This window comes from Hemibagrus wyckioides, linkage group LG02 (genome assembly GCF_019097595.1).
Source record: "Hemibagrus wyckioides isolate EC202008001 linkage group LG02, SWU_Hwy_1.0, whole genome shotgun sequence".
Taxonomy (NCBI): domain Eukaryota; kingdom Metazoa; phylum Chordata; class Actinopteri; order Siluriformes; family Bagridae; genus Hemibagrus; species Hemibagrus wyckioides.
This window is the reverse complement of record NC_080711.1, coordinates 11,665,912-11,690,037: the sequence shown is the minus strand read 5'-3', so window position 1 is coordinate 11,690,037 and position 24,126 is coordinate 11,665,912. Positions and strand designations below refer to the sequence as shown.

The following is a 24,126-nucleotide window of genomic DNA, read 5'->3' as shown; positions in this document are numbered from 1 at the left end:
ATTGGACAACTGTTTTATCATTATATTTTTAAACAATATACAATATGTAAAATTCACTCTTCCTCTCCAAAACATGCCATAAGGAATTAGAAATAAATTAATGAGCTGCAAGACCCAGTCTTGATATGTACAAATTTCCTGGGCAAACTTTTAATGCTTACAATCTTATATACATGTGACAACGCAGAGTCAATAGAGTGCTCAATAACTTAATGTACATTGTGAAATTAAATACTAAGGGGCAAAAAAAAGTGCTCCAACATTGTGTGGTTTTACAAAGTGCTGGTTCAGGCACGCTGAACAGAAAAACGGAAACAACCGTCAAAAATACAACTGTAAATGAAATAAACTAACAGTGACTGTCAAACCAACCAGCAACGTCAAGAAGCACGAGACAGAGATGAGGTTAACACAGCCACTAACAATTCCTCAACCAATATACTTCACCTGACAACACCGCATCAACCAATTTACATAGTCATATAATGTTCTAAAGATAAAACAGTATCATCTTCATTATAACCATTCTAAGCTAGGGTGCTGGCTGGGGAAATGTTAAACATGTACCACTGAAAATTGTGTGTTTTTTTAACGTGCTGTGGTTGAAATTAATAGCACATATCAGAATATCATTGTTGCACAAACTGTCTAAAGCTAATATAGTGACAGTGAGGTTTTCTATGTCAGTAGCTATCCAACCAGCCTGCTGAAGCAGCATATAGAGCAGAGACACACACATGTGAATAATTCAAAGGGCCACTAACTGAGAGTAGGGGATCTTTCCATGCTGTTTTGAAAGGTTGAAACAGTACATTCCAGGTCAACCCCCCACTGCTCTGAGTAGAAAATAACCTAAATTAGAATTCTGACTCTGGATGCAAACAACATGGAATCCAGGTAAAGAGGTATATGCTATATGCATCGCTGATTTTTTCCAATGGCTGCTTTTCAGACACAAGCAGCCACCCAACTGCAAATATAATTCTGACCTACAACAAAATACCATTTAACCATTTTTTATACAAAAAAAAGAAGAAGAAGAAAAAAAAAGAAAATTGTGCAACAACTTTTAACAAGCCAAAATGAAGCAGGGGCCAGTTTGGGCCTCTTTGTCATTTGCTGGCTTCAAGTAAAAACAAAAATGGCAAAGTGAAAAATGAGAGCGCTGCAAAACCAGGCTCAGCAAACAGAGTTAAATGTGCCTCAGTGTCCGACATGCATCTGCCAGACACACACACACATGAGACTCTGCATCTCACTCATACACACAAACACACAAAGTGGCAGGGTTTCCCAATGTCCTTTCCATTTTGTTCCTGTGCTGTCCATTTTTTTTGTGGAGGCAGCTGTGGTTCTCTCACACACTCAGTGGTAGCATGCCGGGAGGGGACACGTTTCGCTGTGATGTCATTGCACTCAGAGGGCCAGGATCCAGTCCATTCATAGTCCTATGTAGCATAATCAATATTATTATCACACAGTGTGATCAATACACAATTAACTCAAACAAATGAGTTATAAACCAAAAGGTGACCTTAATCATAATCTGTGGGCACGCTTTACTATAATTACCACAAACACCATAACAAGCAATGCAACACTGGGGAAAAGCAATGTTTATAGCATAGACTCTTTATCTTTTTACTCACGTCTTATCAAAGTATGTTGTGTGAAGAGAATGAGAGAACTTGGTGGCATTGCTATTTATCAGGTTCCCGTTTTCTGTGTAGTTTTTCCTTGCTGCCTGATCTTTGGCAAAATTCCTACAAGCAGCCAGCTTGGACTCCAGAGCCTGTAGATACAAGGAAATGCACACAGAGTTTAACTCCAGCCCACTGTGAGGACACCTGTCCCTTACAGGCTGGTCTATGTTAGAAAGAGGCAGAAGGTTTTATTTAATGATCGAATGGTGCCGCTTTGAAAACAATTTCAGGAATTACCCCAACTTTCCGCAGAAGATCACCAACAATGTTGAGAGCAGAGATCCTTGCAGATGGGGTGAGTGGAGAGTTTCCACAACCAGTGGTCAACACTATAATCAATCAATAAATAAATAATTAAATAAATAAATAATACAAATAAGCAAATGAATGACATGTTCAAATAAAACAGATAATGAGTAAAACAGGTTATGTTTTAAGATGTAATCCTGGAACCCAGTTGAGAGCAGGAGCTGGTTTGTGAATAAAACCCAGAGTGCTGTTAAAGTAAAAACCTAAGAATAAGGGGAGCTCATGCTTTGTATACCTTTCTGATTAAGGAAAGGATGGTCTATTGTTTTTCCCACTGGTGTAGCTGGAAGAGAAAGGGAGGCTTGAACAGCAGTGTCCATTTTATCAGTGTCCAGCGTAGGAGAGCTTGGTGCTGACATTCTGGTGGAATCTGAGGCTCTTTCCCGCACAGCCAGCTCCTGCCTTAGGTCTGCAAATCAGACAAATAACTCAATATAGGCTCAACATGTTGCAGTACAAATGGCAAAGAGAGCAGAAAAGCTCAAGTCTACCTCTGGCCTCATCTTTTAGCCTCTGCACAGATACCAACAAAGACTCCTTTTCATCCAGCTCACTCTCAAGGAAGGCATTTCTCTCTATGGCCTGGTTCAACCGCTGCTCAAAGTCCTCCAGAGAGGTAATTGTTGCTCTGAACAAATCAAATCAGGTATGCAACATGTACATTTAGATATGTATTTATACAGCAGGTGTTAATGATGATTGCTTGTGTGGGGTCTCAAACAGGTTTACAAAGGGGCTAAAAAAAAGAATACTTCAAATGTGAAACACAATACGTCTGTGTACCTTTTAGCTCTCTCTAGGTCATCATTAGCCTGCTCAAGTTCCCTGACGTATTTGTGCAGCTGCTCCTTAATGCAGCGTGTCTGGCCTAGGTCATCCTCCAGCACAGATATCTGCTTATAGCTCTGTGCGTACTGCTGCTCCAGTTTCTCCTGTATGGCACAATCAAACACAGAAAAAGAGAGAGAGGGGAAAAGAAATTCAGTGTCATCACTGGCATTCTTTCAAGCTTCTAGGGAAACAGCTAAAGGTAGCAAACTTTCAGTTCAAAATGAGAACAAATACAGCTACACCCTTTAGGCACTCCCTCTAACGATCAGTGCTTCTACTCTCAGTAGATATTTTAATAGGTCTGAAGTATGAGGAAAACCTAGGCATTTTGACTTGACAGACTTGACACTGATGTTTACAAAGCAAAAAAGGGCCTGATCAAACTGAACACCACACCACCTTTATCTGATATTTTTTGTAAGTATTAACAAGGCTGCTTAAAATGAAGTTTTTTTATGCACCTCTGTCATACATTTTCTGTTTTTCTCCTGCTCAATTCTTTAGCACTAAATGACTACCGCAGTATCTATTTCACCCATTTCCCTAGGTAAAATGTCAAATCAATGAGTTTGGTAAAGCAAAAATAGTATAATAATTGATTAACAACATGAAAGCAAAGTAAACTTGTACCTTCAGGTTATCCACCTCACTTTTCAGCCGTTGATTTTCGGCCTGCAGGTCACGGATACGGTGTTCTGCCTGGCCGAGCTGAGCCTCTAGCTCTGCCTCCAACTCACGACTGCCTTCTTGGAACTCCTGCAACTCTTCTTGCGCATCATTGTAACTGTGGAGAAAACCACACCATAAGCAGACAGGCCTAATACTGGCGTGGTCCAGGCCATCTGTGACTTGTTTCAGTCAGCTGTTAACGCAGTAGTCAAAACAGGGTCATGATATTTAAGAGTTTGCCAGCCATCATGAGTTACAAATAATAAGTGATGAACTACAAATTACTCTCAGTCTGAGCCAGCCTGAAGAAAGGAACACTGATGAATCAGGAATAAAATACAGTCCTCCACAATTCCTAACAGCTCTTCAAAGTTTACATTTTCTCTAAAAGAGCACACACAATTGTGTTAAGTTAATAAAAAAGTGCTGCTATGTTAAAAATGAGTGAGTTAGCAAAATGTGTCCATGCTAAGACCAGATGGACTAGAGACCTCCTTTTTCAACAGGTCAGCAGGCACAATGGAGCAGTGTGGATAATTGAAGTAGGAACCCTGGCAGGAGACAGGAAATTAACTAAGCAGGCTGACTCCATGTCTCTGATAATGTTCCGCACAAGAAGTTGTTTTTAGACAGTGTTTATTGTCAAGCAGTTATGTCTGGCAGGAAGGGTGTGTGTATCAAGAGTTAGTTTCTCTTCAAAGGTCTTAGCTCTTGCCATGGCAGTTCTATGAAATGAAAGTCCTCAGAACAAATCCAAACAACATTTGTGCATCAACAGGTAATAGCTCAAAACCTCTCAACATTTTCTGATTTTAATATTCACATGGCATTTTCATAAGGTCTTTAAAAGCCTTTCCCAAATAATAGTGCTGTCTGATGATATTAAAAACAGTTCAATAAAATGTGATTCAAAATCAGAGGAGTTCACATGCCTGGAAAAAATAGTGCCTCTTTACCCATGCATGATTCTTGAATGGCTTAATTGTGCATAGAAAGTCTGAAACCAATAATGTTCAAAAGAAAAAGACGATATTCTGCCAAAAACAGGATTGATTTCATGCAGTTTGTTGTAAGCAATTCTTAGAGGTGATGCACCAGTGAAGTTTCCAGCACTTATATTAAACTGATCAAAACCAGCAGCAGCAATGGTATTTTTATCCTCATGGTCCAGCCAGGAGACACAGAGTGCGCTCTTCCATTTCAGATTCTTAGCATTAAATGGCTAAAGAAAAATTAACATGAAAGAGAGTCAAATTTTTCACAACATTTTTAATCATGCTACTTTGAATAGGAATGCTAGGCTTTTCAAGCTGCAGTCCCTAAATGTTTAAAAAACAAAAAAAACTGAAGGTTGGAAATAACTAATATATACATATATATATATATATACACTATATTGCCAAAAGTATTCGCTCACCTGCCTTGACTCGCATATGAACTTAAGTGACATCCCATTCCTAATCCATAGGGTTCAATATGACGTCGGTCCACCCTTTGCAGCTATAACAGCTTCAACTCTTCTGGGAAGGCTGTCCACAAGGTTTAGGAGTGTGTTTATGGGAATTTTTGATCATTCTTCCAGAAGCGCATTTGTGAGGTCACACACTGATGTTGGATGAGAAGGCCTGGCTCTCAGTCTCCACTCTAATTCATCCCAAAGGTGTTCTATCGGGTTGAGGTCAGGACTCTGTGCAGGCCAGTCAAGTTCATCCACACCAGACTCATCATGTCTTTATGGACCTTGCTTTGTGCACTGGTGCACAGTCATGTTGGAAGAGGAAGGGACCAGCTCCAAACTGTTCCCACAAAGTTGGGAGCATGGAATTGTCCAAAATGTCTTGGTATGCTGAAGCATTCAGAGTTCCTTTCACTGGAACTAAGGGGCCAAGCCCAGCTCCTGAAAAACAACCCCACACCATAATCCCCCCTCCACCAAACTTTACACTTGGCACAATGCAGTCAGACAAGTACCGTTCTCCTGGCAACCGCCAAACCCAGACTCGTCCATCAGATTGCCAGATGGAGAAGCGTGATTCGTCACTCCAGAGAACGTGTCTCCACTGCTCTAGAGTCCACTGGCGGCGTGCTTTACACCACTGCATCCGACGCTTTGCATTGCACTTGGTGATGTATGGCTTGGATGCAGCTGCTCGGCCATGGAAACCCATTCCATGAAGCTCTCTGCGCACTGTTCTTGAGCTAATCTGAAGGCCACATGAAGTTTGGAGGTCTGTAGCGACTGACTCTGCAGAAAGTTGGCGACCTCTTCGCACTATGCGCCTCAGCATCCGCTGACCCCGCTCCGTCAGTTTACGTGGCCTACCACTTCGTGGCTGAGTTTCTGTCGTTCCCAAACACTTCCACGTTCTTATAATACAGCTGACAGTTGACTGTGGAATATTTAGGAGCGAGGAAATTTCACGACTGGATTTGTTGCACAGGTGGCATCCTATCACAGTTCCACGCTGGAATTCACTGAGCTCCTGAGAGCGACCCATTCTTTCACAAATGTTTGTAAAAACAGTCTGCATGCCTAGGTGCTTGATTTTATACACCTGTGGCCATGGAAGTGATTGGAACACCTGATTCTGATTATTTGGATGGGTGAGCGAATACTTTTGGCAATATAGTGTATATATAAACTCACCACAAAAGTCCAATCCCTGCATTTTTCATTTCATTAAATAACAAAATAAATAAAATGCAAGACTGAAAATGAAATGAAAATGACATCCAAACCTAGAGTTAAATTAACAGGAGGTATTTTTCCTGAACATTTTATTTTAGGAATAAGGCACAGCATCCACGTATAATTCCAGATACCTCCACAGTGTTCTACAGTTACATTTGTCCATTTGTGTTAACGTCAAGCATTGCTGGTGGTCATTCTGGCAACTCTATCTAATAAAGGCCAAAGGGAAACTGGAATCTACTGAAAGACACTGGACAGAACATTGTGTTGCAATGCAAGTCATTTCTAGGCACAGCCAGTGTTTTTCTTCATTTATTTTTTATTTTGCAACATTTCTCAGCAGGACATGCCTTGTTCTGCTTGTTTAATCAGTTGGTCTTGAAATGTCTCAGAATATGAAGAATATTCTTCATAAGAATAGTGAATATTTTCCAGGTGTGCTCCAGTGTAATTTATGTTTGACACAGTAACAGTGGTACAAGATGTCACAGTGAATCATAAAGCATAATCCTGATTGTTCAGGTGCTATGGTGTCATGAGGCGGTCACTCACCAGGCTGTGTGAATTACCATGTCTGATTCATTTTCATCACAGGGCCTGTTTGCCCTTTGCAACACTACATGCTATTCAATACTAAAAGCATAAAACAAAGCAATCAAAAGGGTACTCTCAGCAGTTCTACTTCATTGGCCTTGATAGTTCTGCTTAAATGAGAAGAAAATAGCATGAAATATCTACCAAAAGTCTCAATTATACCGGACGCTTTATCACCTGTAACCTTGCTTGATCTACTCATACTAACAGTCAGCTAAACTGTAAACATTAATAAACAGTTAACAACTTACCTTTTCTGGTATTTAAAAGACAAATTTTTCCAGTATTCGATTTCCTCATCTTTTGAGGTGAATTTTGGCATCATCTCTGTGTCCATGGTAGAAGCCTGTAAAATTTTTTTTTTAAAAAAATAATAAGGACAAATAATTAAATGCTATTTGTGACCAATATTTAATTAATCTGCACCTCACCAGGGATCTGACCTTGATGAATCAGCTAATAGATCAATAGCAATAAGAGTCTGATAGAGGAATAGAACCCGAGGCTGTGCTTGCATTTAAACTCAAGTCAGGCCCAAGCTTAAATTATTGAAAAAACTAAAGTCCTGTAAGAGGAGAAGATTACAAAAAAAAAAAACACACATTTAGTTTTAACTGCGATTGCTTTTCGCAATCACTTCATGAAGCAAAAATAAAATAACAATTATGGATTAGTAGTCCTTGGCAATGTAAAAGACCAAAGGTGCGAAAACTGGCCTTCGTAGTAAGCCTTCATAGATTGTTCTCTCTACTTTACTGCAGCTGTTCCACATATGGGCTTATCAAGGTGAAATAATTTACAAACACATCCTACTACTACATCTGTGTTGCAGTATAACAGGATAAAGCCTTCACAGCGACAAATATCCTAAAGCATTTTACATTCCTGCCATTCAAAATTCCAATATATTTATACTAGACAACACAAGCTTTGCTTCCATGCACAATGACTCCAGATACACTACAGCAATGCAGTTCACACTACTCAATGACAAAACTTCAATACACGAAGTACACTTTTGGCATTTGACTTTGGCTCACCAGAGTGGATACTCTGCACAGTAGGACATGACTTAGGAGAATAGGAGATGACAACCAAGATAAAATGTTATCAGTCAAATTAAACAAATTCACAAAAGGAAACATTCTGACTGAACAAAACCTTAAAACACAAGTCCATTCTATATTTTTTTTTTACGCCTTATTATGTCCTGTAACTACAGGTCAACAACCAACTCTATTACACAAACACACATATTCTTAACAAGTCCTATACCCAACCCAAAAGAAAAAAATGCCTGACATAATGGTCAAACAGGAAAGAAAAGCGGGATGTTGCCCTTCACTTTCCTCTCATTTCACGCCTGTGCTTCTGAGTCAATCTCTAAGTTAAGGGGAGGCCAGATTCTTTGTCTATGACATTATTTCCTGGAAAACACACACACACACCATCCTGCAAGAAGAAGCTTGCTACCGGTGTTTATAGCAGACCAGATGCTTTCATCCAACTAGTTTAAACAAACACATACTCAGGATACTGATCTGTATCAGAGTTTAAAACCAAAACTGGGAAGATAATTGAAGGATTTTGAAACCAAAAGAGACAAATTTACGAATTCTAAGCATTTTGAGTTTGCCGGCTTCCAAGCTTTTATGATGCAGGTGTCGGGTGCATGCATGAGTAGCTTCAGGTTTCAGTGTATTGTCTTATGTTTTTTTTTTTGCAATCCTATACTAAGCATTTTGAGCACAGAGGAGAAACGTCCTTTGCAGTGAGATCTGATCAGTCTTGTGATGCTGGGTGGATCCTTTTTTTGTTTTGGGGGTATTATATTATCCACCTCATAGATGACCTATGTAATCCAATCAGTTCTGCTAATAAGCATCGCGGTCTAGATACAAAACTAAAGCAGTAATGAAAGCCCAAAAGCCCCAAAAGTACCGTTTGCTGAAGACATATACTAAACCTGGAAAGTACCTGGGGGGATAAATCAACAATCTCTGAGTAAAGAAATCTGTAAACTGTGCTTGGACACAGCTGCTGTAATGGCTGACCAAGAAATGGTTTAATAAACCGTTATAAATCCAACCTTAGTGTTTAGTGGTTCCTATTAACCGTGTCATAATAATGTTAATATTACAAATAAATAAAGTTAATAATACAAATAAAGTGGTCGATATGTAGCGTACGGTGATGAAGAATTTAGCCCACGGGGGAATTTATAAGTTTACACACGAAAAAAATCAGTCTGTTTCTCTGCTATTTAATCAGACAGCTATGCAGTTAGTCACCTAGCAAACGGTCATATCTGATCAGCTAGCTCGAGATAAGTTAGATGACGTTACTTAGGCGACCAATTAACACATACTCCATGACATTTATTACCTATACATCTATTTGATCCCTAACATTTTGTTTTTAAACATTACGAGTCCAACAAGCTGTATGTCTTCACCAACATGGACATTCTGGCCGTCTGAAAGGTCAAACAAACTACCGTTACCAGCTAACGCAATATTCACTCCAGGCCCCGTCAACCGGCTAACCATCAAGCTAAGCCGCTAACGACTACCACAGCGGCTAGGGTGCTTTGGCACTTTAATAACAACACTCGGAAAACGTCGTCTCAATATGACAAGCGACCATTTATAAGGAACATACCTGATAATCTACCTCAACATGCCCAGCCCGCGGAGACAGCTCTCAGTACACCGCCCGGATTCACCGCTCTATCACTGAGGAAGCGCCAACGCGGCTCGCAACCGAGGAGGAGGAGGAGGCAAGACGATTTCCGGTAAAGATGACGCAATGACGCCGCGATGACTAACCACACGTCATTCACTGCGTTCCCCAATCAAACTCTTTGCAATTAATTTCTCAAATATATTTACAGACACATTTTTGCGTCCAAATATGAGAAATTACATAGTACACAGCACACTGGCTGTTTTGCCTATTTTACCAAAAAATCTTTTCATGTACAATGGGGGATTTGGTGTCTGGTGGAAAAAAATATAACACAAGCAAAAACAATACAAAGATTGGACGCACTTGCGCAGTTAATCTATTATACACCAAGTCCCTTGCACAAATACTTCCGCTTTATAGTGACTGCTTTAACAGTTTAATCAATACAGTCTTGTTGATTTTTTTCTTCTTCTGCAGGCGTATAATCATGCAAATAGGGGCCAGCAGCTTCAGGTAAAGTTCACATGAACCAATATAGTGAGGGAAAATATGATCTTAGTATTTGGAGTATTTGTATAACTATAGCTCCTTAGATTTTCACACACAGGGGTCAGTTTTGCAGACAAAAATCATTGTTGATGATAGAGGTTAATGGAGAATGGCCAGACTGCTTCTGACCAAATGATTACAGTAAGTCAGATAACTACTTTTCTTCAATCACAGTGACTAGAAAAGCATCACAGAATGTACAAAACATTGAAGCTGGTGGTGCATGGGCTACAACAGCAGAAGACCATGTAGGGTTTCACTTCTGTCAGCTAAGAATAGAAAGCTGAGGTTGCAGTGGGCACAGACTCACCAAAATGGGACAGTTGAAGTCTGGAAAAGCAAAGCCAGGTCTGATGAATCTTGATTTCTGCTGAGGCACACAAATGGCACAGTCAGAATTTGGCACCAACAACATGAATCTATGAACCCAACCTGTCTTGTGTCAGCAGTCTAGGCTGGTGGAGGTGGTGTAACATTTTCTTGGCACATTTTGGGTCTGTTAATATCAATCAACCATCACTTGAATGCCACAGACTATTTGAGTATTGTTGCTGACTTCCAGCATGATAATAATATACCATGTCACACAAAGCAGAAGTTAGGTCAAACTAGATTCACGAACATGACTTTGAGTAAGTTCAGTGATCATCAGTGGCCTTCCCAGCCACCAGATCTGAATCCAATAAAACATGTGGTAGATCTAGTAGAACAGGAGTTTTGCAGCCTGAAAGTGCACCTGAAATATCTGCAAGAATTGTGTGATGCAGTCATGTCACCATGGCCCAGTTTCTCAAAGGAATTTTTTTAAACATCTTCTGGAATCCATGGCATTATTATTATTATTATTATTATTATTATTATTATTATTATTATTATTATTATTATTATAGTGAACCTAATAATGTGCTCCTTGAGTGCAACCCCTTTTTCTTCTTTGCCCAATACACCCTGCTTGTGTTTGCTTAAAATGGGATTTTAAGATTGACTATACCGTCATCAACGGAGCAAGTGCAGATCAGGACTCCTGCGCCATCGTGTGTTTAAGCGCATAATAGCTGAGAACTGCCATAAAGAAAAATGAATAAACACCTTTGGACGTTTTTCCCTTGATTACCAATTTTTATACTACTAGTACTATAAAACGCCTAGCAAACAATACTAATATTGCTTTAAAAAGTTCAACACGCTTCAAATTATGCCTAGAATCTGTGCAATGTAACACAACGTTGCAATTAGTGGTCAGACTGGACATCCTACCCTCTTAAAATGGCTAGAACCTCTAGACACTATTGTGTGTGAAAATCCCTGGAGATCAGCAGTTTCTGAAATACTGAAACCAGCCCATCTAGTATCACACCACAGTTAAAGTCACTGAGATCATATTGGCTGATGTCAACATTAACTAAAATCTTATTAATAATATTAAAAAAATAATTTGCATTGATGTATTAAGTAATATATTTGTTTGATTTGATATTATGCTTTAATTAAGCATTCCCATTGTTCATTCTTATCAATTCACTGTGATGATTTATGGTGGTTAATATAACAATGCTTGTACATGTTTCTCAAGTAAACAGAGACCATCTGTCCACTCCATTTATATTTAGTTAAGTTTTTATATTATAACTACAGCAATATCAAAACATTGTAAATGTCTGAAAACAGAAAGTAAAAATAGTTACAATCACCAGGTGTGCAATAATGAACACACTGTTCTGGAAAAAAACATGTTTGATTAACCAGAATATATCAAATTATTCCCAAATACCTGATATCACAAAATATTGTACACCTTGTTTTGGATCAATACATTCAGCTGTTCAGAATCTATTAATATATTCATTAAATCCACTAACTGCTAAACTTCACAAAATTAAGAGTGCATTATAGCGCATTCTAGAGAAGGTGCATCACATTATACACCTCGTTTGGAGGAATAATCCTAATCCTTTAGAATATTCCACCCATCCAAATAAAACTGCATAATATTTAACATATTATTTGGATCAATACTTTAAACCCTTTCAAGTATCTGTAACAGCTAAAGTTGCAAAAAATGAGAGGTCTACTATATTCTACAGAAGATTCATAATATTTAATAATTTGTTCTTGAACATTGCATTCAACTGCTCAGCAACTTTATGGTTTTTGTCATGTACACAGTAATGTCCACTGGAACATGTGGACATGTTTTCCGAAGACAGATGTATCTTAAATAGAAATATTTTCAAACAATCATCGAATTCTAAAAGATAGAAAGTTTCCAAACAAAAAGGTGTCAGGTGATATAGAAAATAAGCTCTTTCTCTTAGTATCAATTATTAATCATTATTGTTTTCTTTTAATCCATCATATTACACTACATTTCAAATATGCCATCTGGATGTTGTAGAAGTTTTTGTTTTTGAGCTACTGTTCTTTTCATTTACAAAATTCAGTTAATCATCTATCGTTGTTAGTAGTAGCTGGTTGGAAGGGCATGCATTTCATAGCTCTCATGCCAGAAGATGCCTCTGTAATCAGGTGGTTAATATCACTCTTTTCACACTTTTCATTTTTGCTGCACTTTAACGATGATCCCTTACGGATCAGAGCAGGAGAACATACTCCTCCTAGGCGAGTCCGTATTTCGTGATCAGGAACTCAGAGTACTTACGGAGAAAATATTCATCTTGAATCGGGACTTCCTCGACTTGAGTAAACGGTTAGGCAGTTTTACTATATAATGTAGTCTTAAACTTGTTTCACATGCCGTTTGTGCGCTACTGACCGGAAATTCATGAAATACCTGTTTACGAATCTTCATGAAAATTTTGCCTTACTTCAATCGGTAGGGAAAAACTGAATTTCCAACGTATTACTAGCGTATTACTTAATAATTTTACTTAATAAAACTTAATAATAATTTTCAGTGGAACTGTCATGAAGGTATTATATGCTTTTCTTATTAATGTTATTATTAGGGTATGACTATGATGCAGGCACACACTTTTAACGGTACAGATCATGTGTTGATTTTATTGAACCTGATCCCTCAATCAAATGAATTCTTTCTAGATTGTATACAAAACTTTGATCTCCCAAGCATATGTCCTAAGTGATTTATAAATAATAAATACTTTTTATTTAAAGCATTCCTGGTCCAAAAATGTGTTCATTCTGTGAACACTAAAACAACTGAGGTTAATATTCATAGAGCAAACACTTCAATGTCTACATAAAAATGACATCGATACCGGTAGATTATCTTTCCCGACTCTGTGGACCTTCAGGTTTGACAACATTTTGCCCACGTTACTGACTCACTGATGGCGCATTTACGCAACATCTGTTGAAGACCGTCGCTGGTAACATTTTGTCTACTTCCAGGAGTGGACCTGTATGTGTGGACCTGTAGAGAACATGCGGATCTGACTGTCAGAGTCGAATGTGTTTGAGTGATGATGGACGAGGAAGCGTACAACGCGGACTGTCCAGTCTGCTATGAGAGTTTTTCAGACTCGGCTCGCACGCTGAGTTGCGGACACTCGTTTTGCCATGACTGCCTGGTCGGGACTTTTGTGAGCTCAAACAGAGACGGAGTTATCACCAGAGATACCATTATATGTCCCGTGTGCAGACATGTCACTTTCGTTACCAAACTACAGGGACTTGGCGGAGAGAAGGAAAAACACAGGAAGAGGTTGGAGGTGCCTTTAATGTTCGTTGGCCGCTCCGCATCTGCTCCCGGGTTCAGCGGCGGCCGGTACCGGCGACTGGGACGCTGCTTGAGATGGATTTCATGCAGGATAGGCCGCCAGAGGTTGGTTTATCCTAAAGACTCCTCACAAGTATTCATTATAAGCGATCTGGGACGCCCTTTGACTGAAGAAGACGTTATTGATGTTGGGACTAGTGTGGTGATTCATGAAAACAGCACTGAGCATGGCTGTATATGCACAGCATCACACTGTCTGCTGGTTCTTTTAATCATTTTTACTTTACTGGCTTTAATAGCCGCAACGCTGCCTTGGGTTTTTCTGGCTTAAGGATTATTGCCTTTTGGAGACTTTATTATCTTAAAATGGCATCAAATATTGACATTGGATTATTCATTGACACTCTGTGAGGTAATAGAGATCATAGTGTTGGGGAACCTTTCACAACATTTCATTTCACCATCTTATTTCATAACTCTTGGTATCCTTAACACAAAACACAATGAGCTACTTTGTCACCAAAGAACTGCTGATCTCAAGCTGATGAAACACACTAAGTTGTGCTGAGTTGTATCTTGGGCATCTCTGCTACTAAATTATTAATATGAAAAAGGATCGAGGTGAGCGAAAGAAGACAAGCCTGGCAGGCAGCTCCTAGCATTGTAAGGGGAGATGTTTACTGAATCAATTTTAATCTTTTTCAAATGTAGTGTATAGTGTGCCTTGATACTGCTTACATAACTTTTTTTTAGACACACCCTTGTTCTTCAAGCACTTCTTGTCACACAGGTTAGAAAATGACACTACTTTTCCTTCATGACTTGCACTGGAGTCTTTCTATGGCATATTGCTTTTTATTTGTGATCTCAGTGACATTTACAAATGCCCTTTTATAAGCAACATATATCATCTTTGACAAAAACAGCATCTATATTTTAATAATAAAAAAGTCAGACCAGAAATATTAAAAATGTAGAGTTTAATATAGATATCTATATCTGACATTCTGATCAGGATTGCGGTAGGCTTCACAGTACAGACTGTGTTGTTCCACTGATATGCTAAGCTGAAGGGATAGAAGGGGGAGGAAGAGGAGTGACATACAGGCAAAGTTTGTACAGAAGTTGTGAATGCAGGGGAGAGGCTGTACATCAATGGACACTGTGCACTTATACATAAATCCATGACACTTCTTTAACCAGCTGTTCACACTTGCTATTTTTCATCCTCTCCCCATTTTACTGATAACATTTAAGAGTCTTAAAAGAAATTGAAGAAACAGGAATTGTGAATTATCTGAAGAGACTAAGTGCATGCATTGCATTGTCACATCCACTTTCTCCAGTGTCAACCGACAGCTTTGGGGGGATACAAACTTATGATGGTTATATATGTTAAGCTTGTCTGGCTCTTGTCTCTTGTGTCATTTTATTTTATTTAATGAATTGAAGTACAGTATAACTGAACTAAGATCCTGTGACACGTGCCATGTGTATACACATGTGTATTACGAATGTGGGAAACTGAAACTTGCACTGCAGCACCTGAATTCACAGATAAGCTATTTTCCTTAATAAAGGAGATACGCAAATAAATGAAATCATATCTTGTGGTTCAGTTGTGTAAAAACGTCTGTATTCCCTGTGGCCCATGGTGAATTCGATCCTAACAACTATAGCAGCTGCATGGGGGGAAAAAATCTGAGAAAATGATATGGCCTCGGGAACGGGTTGCAATGGACTGTATGATAACAACATAAAAAGGCGAGTGCATTCACATAAAAATCCCCTCCCTCAATCCCACAACATTTATGCAAGCTTTCAAAGTGACTGGCAAAAGCGGCAGATTAAACGCAAAGTGTAACCTAAATAAAATAATAAACCATGCTTCTATTGCAGCTGCTATAAGGTACTGACGAAGCCTTTACCTTGTTGCAGGTCATTGTAAAAGTTCAATTACATTCAATCAACACTCACTTATTTCGAATGCACACCTGCCTCTTCAAAAAACACTGAAGAAACCATCACACACACAAAAAAAGTAAAAACCCTCAAATATACACAAAACTTGCCACTGGCTTCAAGACATAAATATCTATTGTGAGGGCACTTGCAATTATCATTGTATAATCACTACAGCTATTAAAAGAGTACTCAGTCACCAATAACCATCGTAGTAGAAGTAGTTGAGAATGCACACTGAGGCATACCATATATTTCAGCTAAGAAGTCCTCTTGTCCCTGAAGTACATTAATGCTTAGTCAAAGAAAACAATAATGAAAGCCATGACATTTGGGATTGCTTCAGAGTCAGGCTCTTGGTCGGTTTAAAAAGCATGGCTCTTATGGCCATTTCTCTGTGAGGTTAAAAATAGAATGTAGTGTAATTGCACTTTCTCTGGCCCTGTTTGTGTTCCACCTGCTTTCAAGCAATTCAGACATGACAAACTACAGCATCTGTTGGTCTGTGAGTTTACTGGACAAACAGATGGCACTTCTAACCCATTGTCCAGCCTTTCTTTTGGCTATAGCTTCAGACTGGGGTGATTGTGAAGGGAGAAGGCAGCAAGACTACAGTGAATGATGGAAAATCAGAACCTGCTTGTTTTGATAATGTCAATCTGAAAATGAACACTGTCATGTAAAAAAAAAGAAAGGGGAAGTCCTTATAAAAAAAACAAAGGCCCTGTAAGGTGGGAGTAGCCATCCAGATGGAGGAGAATAAAGGCAAAAGAACAGCTTTGGTGACCAACAAAATGACTAAACATATGGCTACAAATTACATGCTTTTCCTCGTTGAACTCAGGTATTTCTTATATTGTTTTCTGTTCTGATGTGCCTTAGCATGACCCAAGTACCAGAGAGGGTTGCAGGATTCCCTGCCATTTATTATTAAAGTAAACAATCTGGCAAGTTCTTGTTCATAGTTCAGTAAAGCTATTCTTATGTGTAATGCTGGTCACCATCATTTGTGTCTTTATGAAGCTGCACTGCATCCAAATGCTAGCTTAGTAAATGCAAGAATCCAAATGATCACCAATTTGTAGAACAAAGGTTAAGTCCATTTTGCAGGGCAGATTTTAGGCCTAGAATCCACTTAGACATACATATCTGCATTTAAGTTTTTACAGTTAGTGTTCATGGCTTACAAAAGTGCAAGAGCTCACTTACTCTGTGTGAATCTGGCGACAAGTATTCAGGGACAAAATAATACTCCATTTCCATAGAACGTTATCTCTATACAAGATAAATATGACATGTAACACATATGAATATATAATTCATATTTGCCTTTACATTTGTCCTCTCATTAACACGTATCTACAGATCAATATGTACAGTCATTGTATTTACACAGAAGAGGAACCTGTCATTACACTTGTCCTGATAACGAAGTCAGAATGGGAGGCACAAAATACGTCTTAATGGTTTCACCTCTCTTTACAGCAGAACCAATCTGTTTTACAGCTGGTATCGGAAGTGTGAAAAGTACATATGTACCACTGACATGTCTTATCAAGTATTAGGACAGTGAGGCAAAACATTTACTATGATTTCTTGTTTCACGGATTATTAGTGTATTACAAACATCTCAGAATATTTTCATTATGTGCTTGATTTGATCTGTGCACGTATAGACACTTAATTAGAAATATTGTCATGATACTGTCTATGCCAAAGCAGTGGTGTGTGTATATAGGCATGTGTTTGTCAGAGAGACGGATACATATATTAAGAGAAGGCGAGAGAGAGAGAGAGAGAGACAGAGAGAGGGAGAGAGAGAGAGAGAGAGAATGAGAGGACATGAGCAAGAAAGCCAAGGCCTCAACATTGTAAAACTGGACTTAAATAAAGTTGCATGCTTTGTGTCTTCAATTCATTTACAAAAAATGAAACCTGCCTACCAACTCAGATACTAAAGAATATGAGAATACTACCCTTTGACGTTTTGATCTTATGCTTCCAGCACATAGAAATATAATGTTCCTTTGGAGTCAACAAAATCCCCTCTGTGTCCATTGTATTGCAAATTATCTGCAGGCTCCAGTAAGGCAGAAACAACAGAGTCAAACAGAGAAAAACCTAAAAGTGTAACGTGGCACATTCTTCACAACACAATAAATTCTGCAACATTCTTATAGTCTTCCATTGCTTGTCTGCTATGGCACAGCTTGTGAAGATGTAATCACATACCGTATCTACTTATCAGTGAGAAGAGGAGGTGATATTCTGATTAGTCTCTGAAACATGTAAAGGTTAGCAGGCGTATGTGTTTGTGTTGGGTTGGGGGTCCAGCTCCAGTGGTGAGGGTGGGGTAGGTGAAGTTGATGGAGGCCTGGTTGCTCATAGAACCTCAGCTGAAGGTGGGGGAGCTCGGCAGGGCTAGGCGGCCAGTGGCTGGGCTTTGGGGTTACAGCGTGGTGCTCTGTGCCTCCTCCTCAATCACGTGTTCCCCCTCTGGAGAGTCAGCCATGGCCAGGGAGCTCCGGCACGGCGCCCCCACCCTGAACTCGTCGAGCAGGCTGTCCAGATTGACATTGATGGAGGGGATTTCCAAACTGAAGAGATCTGCTGATGGGTGGCAAGGAATGGCAGTGAGGGGGAGACATGTGATGAGGACAAGCAGGACAAACATGATTATGGTCAGGTGGAGGAGGAATATGATGGTGAGGATGATGGAGAAAGACAAAGGAGAGAAGAAGGGAAAGCAAATTAAGTTCTTGGTCCAACATTTGAGGAAAAGCCAGCGCGGGTTGGTTTAATGTGATTCGTTGAAAGGAGGAGGTTGGACAGAGGGGTAGTTCCCTAACATTCTACACAGGGATTCTGTCATACTAAACTTCTGACAAAAGAACTCTTTTCATTTCAGGACAATGCTCTAGGGTTGTCCTCTAATTCTCAAAATGTGGATTTAACTATCATTTAAAGGTTATTAATAAATTGATAAGTACTCAATCGACATGTTTCAGAATAATCACAGTTGACATTTAATGGATAGCCACCACAATAACCATAATGCTTTGACAGAGACAATGGGATGGGTGTAAAGCGAGGGAACCGTGCAAATCTGCAGTTCTCTAAGGAGCTACCGTATGGCCTGGGTTCTGATTGTGATGACCTCCCCTGTGTAAGAATGAGATGGACATGGACAGCAAGTGGAGCGGTGGTTTTTCAGAGTCACCCCACAGCTGGCCAGGCTTCAGAGAGGACAGTGGTTACCTGGGCCCACCCATGTGGTGAGAAGCTTCCAAATGACTCTTAGGGGAGTGGTTTGGGGAACTTTAGGTGGGTCAAGGATCATTAGAATGGAATTCAGAAGTGACGACGTTGGTGGTCCATAAGCCATGCACAGCCCAGTCCCAACACCATGCATAAACTACACGGAGAGAATGAGGCAGCAACAAACAGCTCCACAGAGAGAAAGAATTAAAGAATAGAGAAAAAAGAGACAGAGATAGAGAGAGTAAGGTGCGAGGATGAAAGAGCTGGCTGACAAGAGCATAATGTACAGAGGGAACAGGCTGCAGGAGCCCCCAGACTCAGCCACAGCACCAGGCCCGACGGTGTGAGATGAGGCTACGGCGTAGGGCGTAGCTGCGCAGCAGGTTTTTGGGCTTACCCTAAACGTCCCCCTCACATTTAGCCCACACTCAGTGCCTGGCCTCACACAGCTGCAAGGTGCATAACAATGGCAGGGGACAAAAGAGTCATACATCAATCAGAGTGATCAGGAGAATGACCGACAAGACACACCAGAGGCTCAAATGAGAGAACATACAGTCAGTGCCCACACAGCTGACCACTAGTACCATACACATAGCACAAGCCTTATTTAGAAGTCTGAGCAATGCGAAAATTACCAAGACAGCTACTGTACTTTACAGTTAGGGTGTATACTGTAGATCCAGGTATTCTGAGTTCAATCCCTTTATATTCCTTATTTAAGTGCTTTATAATCATCCTGAACATGTCAAATCAATAACAAAATACTGGTCTTAAAAGAATTAAAGGCAACTCAACCTAAAGGCACCATGCTCAGGAAAAGTTGAAAACAAAATACAGTGAAAACACTTCACATTTTTAGGGAACCATGGCTTTTCAAAGTCCATCGCCTGCATAGGATGGCGAGACAGACAGTTTGAGAGAGGGATGCTGTCCTCCCGCTCTTGCGGTTGTCATTGAGACATGTTTACCTGTGGACATGCTCTCCCCGGGGGACAATCCGTCCAGCAGGCCCTGTTCCATTGGCTGGGGGACACTGGGGGGGAGAGTGGGTGGCTGTGGAGGGGGCAGACTTGGTCTCTGTCGCGGTTTGGGGGCGGGCCGCGACTTGTTGAGTGTGCCAGTCAGAGATGGGGGAGAGGACAGTAGAGAGTGGGATGTGCCTAGCGGGCCCTGCCCAGGAGAGGTGGGGGGCACGTGCCCCGGGGCACAGCCCAGGCCATACGGGGACGGGGTGCTTGGGGGAGTGGGGGACAGGCTGACCGGGGACGGCTGACCTGTGGACTGGTCGGACATCGCCCCTGACTGGCCGTAAGGAACCTTGGGTGGCACAGGGGCCAGCTTCTTCGAGGCTGCTGAGATAAACCAGAGATAAAAGAAGAGAAAGAACAGTGATCAGATTCATGGAATGACAGACTATATGATTCTAGAAAAATCTAGATCAACCAACTATTTTTAAATGTCAAGTAGTAATGAGTCATTATGTCTCATTATGTCTACTGAGACTCCTGTATGATCTTGAGTCTCAGTAGACATAATGAAGCCCCTGGGATGAGTTTATTATGCAAATCTAGCTGCTATGTATGAATATCTCACTTCGCTATACAGACCACACATCATATAACATGATGGTTAGATGACTTTAAAGAAAAAAAATCATATAGACAAACCTTTGCGCAGAGTGTGGGGGCTGTGCTCAGCTGAGTGTGGTGATTGGCTGTTGCTTTGCTGGCCGACAGGGGGCACTGGCTGTCCTGCCGCCTGCACAGCCTTATGGCCAATCACAGGCGAGAGCTCCTTGCTCTTCAGAGTGCTGGGGAAGAGACAGAAATATGATGGCCTGCCAGAGACTCACAGCTGCTATACCCATAATGAGGAAAGGTGTACAAAAACTACTCACACAAGGCTTATTCCACCTCCTTATACAGTCCCAAAATAAGTTTAGGTTACTGTGAAAAATCTGAGATTCTTTGGATAATGATAAATTAATGAAATAGTAGAGTTAATATTGCATTATTGATGTCAGTATTCTCAGCAGCTTTATTTGCCCCTGCTGTCAAAGACAGCGACACATAATGTGGGATTGAATCTATCTCCAGTCAGTCTCTGTCAGTAGGAGGGGAATAGAGTGTCCTTGTGTAGACTAGCCATCCACCTACAACATCCCACCAATGTACACACACACACACACACACACAGGATATGTATTTGTAATGCAGCTGAGTATGTGTAGAATTCCTAACCCTGACATCTCTACTTAAGTGGCCAGGCTGTTACATCTGCAGTTATGTGGAGAATGGCTTAATCTGTGTAGTTTCCTGAGCTCTAAATGGACATCATCTGGATGGAGACTGATGGAAAGAGATGAGGTGAGAGAGACTCTATCAGGCAGGCTTGTTCTCAGATACAGGGAATACAATAAGGAGATTCACACTGTCCTTCTGGTAATAACTTTTACCTTGCAGTGATGACTATAGATGCTTAAGAGCTTCTGGATTGGAAACAGTGTCATAGTGCATTCTTCTGACCTTGCTGCAACTTTTGAACAACTTGGGTGACAAAACCAGCATGGTATGCGATTTCCTACTCAATTCAAAGTTTGGACTAAATGTATCAGGAAGGAAGAGTGTGAACAATAGTTATTCTTATTTTAAATAATTGGATTAGTATGAATATCTCTGTAAGGTTAGCATCGAGGAAAATCGCACATTGCCAGCATATCAGTTTCATATTGCTTTTAGTAACTAAGCTTATTTATGGGCACATATACTGACCTTCTGCTCTATTCAACTGACTTTTATTTAATTTCTTTCCAGGCATCAATATCTGTCTAATATCACCGGCAGAAAAGCCATAATAGGCAAATGCAACACGCAATGTATCGACTGATAGAACGTATGCCATAAATAAATTAATACGCCACTATATGACCATAAGCAGGGTTATCCATGTTTTTTTGTATTTCTAATCTATGGCAGGATCCACTTTCTCTAAAAGCCAGTAACATCCTCAGTTGCTAGGCAACCCCCACGAGAGGCTCCCCTGGACAACGAGAATGTTACAGAATCTGAGGTATGGCGTATAGCGAAAAGAGCACTATAAGCGTAAGAACAGAAACAAAAAGAAAGAGGGAAAATTTTGGTCTTTAAATAGGAGAGCCACTGTAAGGGTAGCCATCTTGGTGTGTATGTAGCCGAGGTCAGGTGGGTGGGAACATACAGGCGGTATTTACCTAGGCAGCCTGGGGGGTCCTCGTTCACGGGCACATGGACAGGCAGCCCACGGAGGGGGGCCGGATGTGGGAAGGCTAGGGGGATTTCCGAGGGCCACCTCGTTGCGGGTCAAAATGAGAGGTGTTTTAACGTAGAGAGGGGACGTGTTCACGTCCGGCAGCTCACATGCTGGGCCGTGTTTGGGGAAGTGCAGGCAGCTGGGCTTGGGGTTGGAGTTAATGTCGAGAGAAGAAGAGGAAGAGGAGGAGGAAGAGGAGGAAGGGGGTGCCTGGGGTTGAGGAGGTCCATAGCCAGACCAGCGTAATTGGGAGGGTGGAGAGTCAGGGGGCTGTGACTCGGGCCCTGGGGCCACTGGCCGTGCACAGGGAGGGGGTTTGGGATAGAAGTGGTGAGGGGCGTGGGAGGTGGTGGAGGAGGAAGGGTAAGGAGGGGGTGGCCGCTCATCCCCGTGGGGTGCATGGGCATGAGAGGGGTCCGGCCGGTGGGGTGACACCTCGTTGGAGCTGCAGATATTGAAAAAAAAAATAAAGAGCAGACAGAGAGACAGAGAGAGAGCTCTAGTAACTGCACACGCACACGGATGATAGCACTAGCCGAAAGTGGATTTTTTTTCAGCTCCAGCATTGACTACTACTCTGTACTGTTATAGAGAATATTTCACTAACTTATTCACATATTAAGCTCGCAAAAAAAACAAACAAACAAAAAAAACCAATAACTGCATCAGACTCTGATGAGGAGTCAGTCAATTTAAGTGCGGGACAATGGCAAAGAAGCGTAGCACACAGGAAGCCTGCTAAGAAGCCAAAACAATGAATTAAAAAGGGTGTGGGGGCTCAGCGTGAGCATTCAGATTCCATTGCACAAAAAGTCCTGCATATGAAAGAAAGAAAACATCGCTCTCTAATGAGCTGAGAATGACCTTGTGTCTGCGCACTGCACCAAGTCCAGAACCATTTTTCCATTTAAACTGCCAAGCTCAGCTCTGACCATCACAGTTGTTGGGTTCAGAAAATAATTAAAATATAATGCTTTTATCTATGGCCATATTCTCTCTAGCAAGCACTAAAACAGAGCGATCTAATAGCCTGGTGCATTAACTAAACCCAGGGCAGTTGAACACAGACACAAAACCCTTTCATAGACTGAAAGAGTCACAAGAGGGGAAGAAGCAAGCCAGCCAGACCTACAGCCATCACAGACCCGGGGAGCAACGTGTTCGGAATGACGGTGACAACCAATGGTACAGCGCAGATGAGAAAGTTAATGGAATTTGAAAAAAAAAGTCACTGACTCAATTATGGTTCATGAAATGAAATGACTTAAGCCACGGCATGGATCTTTTTTGCATTTGGAAACTGTACAGACATTTTTACAGGAAATTTCTCACTAACACCCTACCAATTACACATGTGTTTGCCATTTTATAATGATAAAATTATGCATGTATAAACATTGAGAGACTGGATTTGGAGACTATGTGAGAAGAGAAAATGGGATGTTATAAGAAGGAGTTTGAAAAGAATATTGACATATTTGAATATTTGAGAAGTGATGGTAGGGATTAGATAATGAAGAGGTATGAACTTACCTAGCCCTGTCTACTGGAGGAGGGGTGGGAATGGGGGATGTGTTCAGCTCTCCAGGCTGCTCAGTTATGAGTGTGTCAGCTGGCGATCCGGGTGGCTGGGCGCTGGGAGGGGTGGATGAGGCTTTTCGAGCAAGTGTGGATGCACCTTTACCCTTCACCCAGGATGTATCCATCACTCTGACTCCCATACTGCCCCCAAACAGACAGAGAGAGCACAGTCAATGCAGAGGTTAACCTAAGTTGAAGCAATATAATAACTAAATTTTTTTCAATTTTCTCCCCAATTTGGGAAGAAATCCATCCACACGACAAATTCAAAAACAATTTTAAATGCTTAAAGCCTA

At 40.8% G+C, this 24,126-nt stretch overlaps 3 protein-coding genes across 27 annotated transcripts in view; 1 reads left to right on the top strand and 2 right to left on the bottom strand.

The window, feature by feature from the left end:
* Positions 1-73: 73 nt before the first annotated feature.
* Positions 74-9,598, bottom strand: ndel1b (nudE neurodevelopment protein 1-like 1b). Of its 2 annotated transcripts, none has more exons than XM_058414841.1 (9): positions 9,472-9,584; positions 7,050-7,144; positions 3,474-3,627; positions 2,796-2,944; positions 2,504-2,640; positions 2,248-2,421; positions 1,941-2,032; positions 1,650-1,792; positions 74-1,448 (listed from the first exon to the last, which is right to left on the bottom strand). In XM_058414841.1, exons 2-9 carry the CDS (start codon positions 7,133-7,135, stop codon positions 1,358-1,360), a joined length of 1,026 nt encoding a protein of 341 aa, XP_058270824.1. In that variant the 5' UTR covers positions 7,136-7,144; positions 9,472-9,584; the 3' UTR covers positions 74-1,357. The 2 variants fall into 2 exon arrangements, with proteins under 2 accessions (XP_058270824.1, XP_058270814.1); XM_058414831.1 differs by having other exon boundaries at positions 76-1,448; positions 9,460-9,598.
* Positions 9,599-12,616: 3,018 nt separating this feature from the next.
* On the top strand, positions 12,617-15,349 carry LOC131368025 (RING finger protein 222). Of its 2 annotated transcripts, none has more exons than XM_058413827.1 (2): positions 12,617-12,742; positions 13,408-15,349. In XM_058413827.1, exon 2 carries the CDS (start codon positions 13,479-13,481, stop codon positions 14,064-14,066), a length of 588 nt encoding a protein of 195 aa, XP_058269810.1. In that variant the 5' UTR covers positions 12,617-12,742; positions 13,408-13,478; the 3' UTR covers positions 14,067-15,349. The 2 variants fall into 2 exon arrangements, with proteins under 2 accessions (XP_058269810.1, XP_058269802.1); XM_058413819.1 differs by having other exon boundaries at positions 12,650-12,868.
* arhgap44a (Rho GTPase activating protein 44a) overlaps positions 14,699-24,126 on the bottom strand; it is a 40,785-nt gene continuing 31,357 nt past the window's right edge. For 4 of the 23 annotated variants that reach the window (XM_058413652.1, XM_058413694.1, XM_058413623.1 and 1 more), the window contains 5 exons: positions 23,783-23,971; positions 22,191-22,694; positions 20,629-20,771; positions 19,930-20,313; positions 14,699-18,307 (listed from right to left, as the gene is read on the bottom strand). In XM_058413652.1, coding sequence (XP_058269635.1) covers positions 18,147-18,307; positions 19,930-20,313; positions 20,629-20,771; positions 22,191-22,694; positions 23,783-23,971 — 1,381 coding nt within the window. In that variant the 3' untranslated portion in view covers positions 14,699-18,146. Of the gene's footprint in view, positions 20,314-20,628; positions 20,772-22,190; positions 22,695-23,782; positions 23,972-24,126 lie in introns of all 23 variants that reach the window. The other 19 variants (XM_058413806.1, XM_058413641.1, XM_058413685.1 and 16 more) reach the window with 18 other exon arrangements.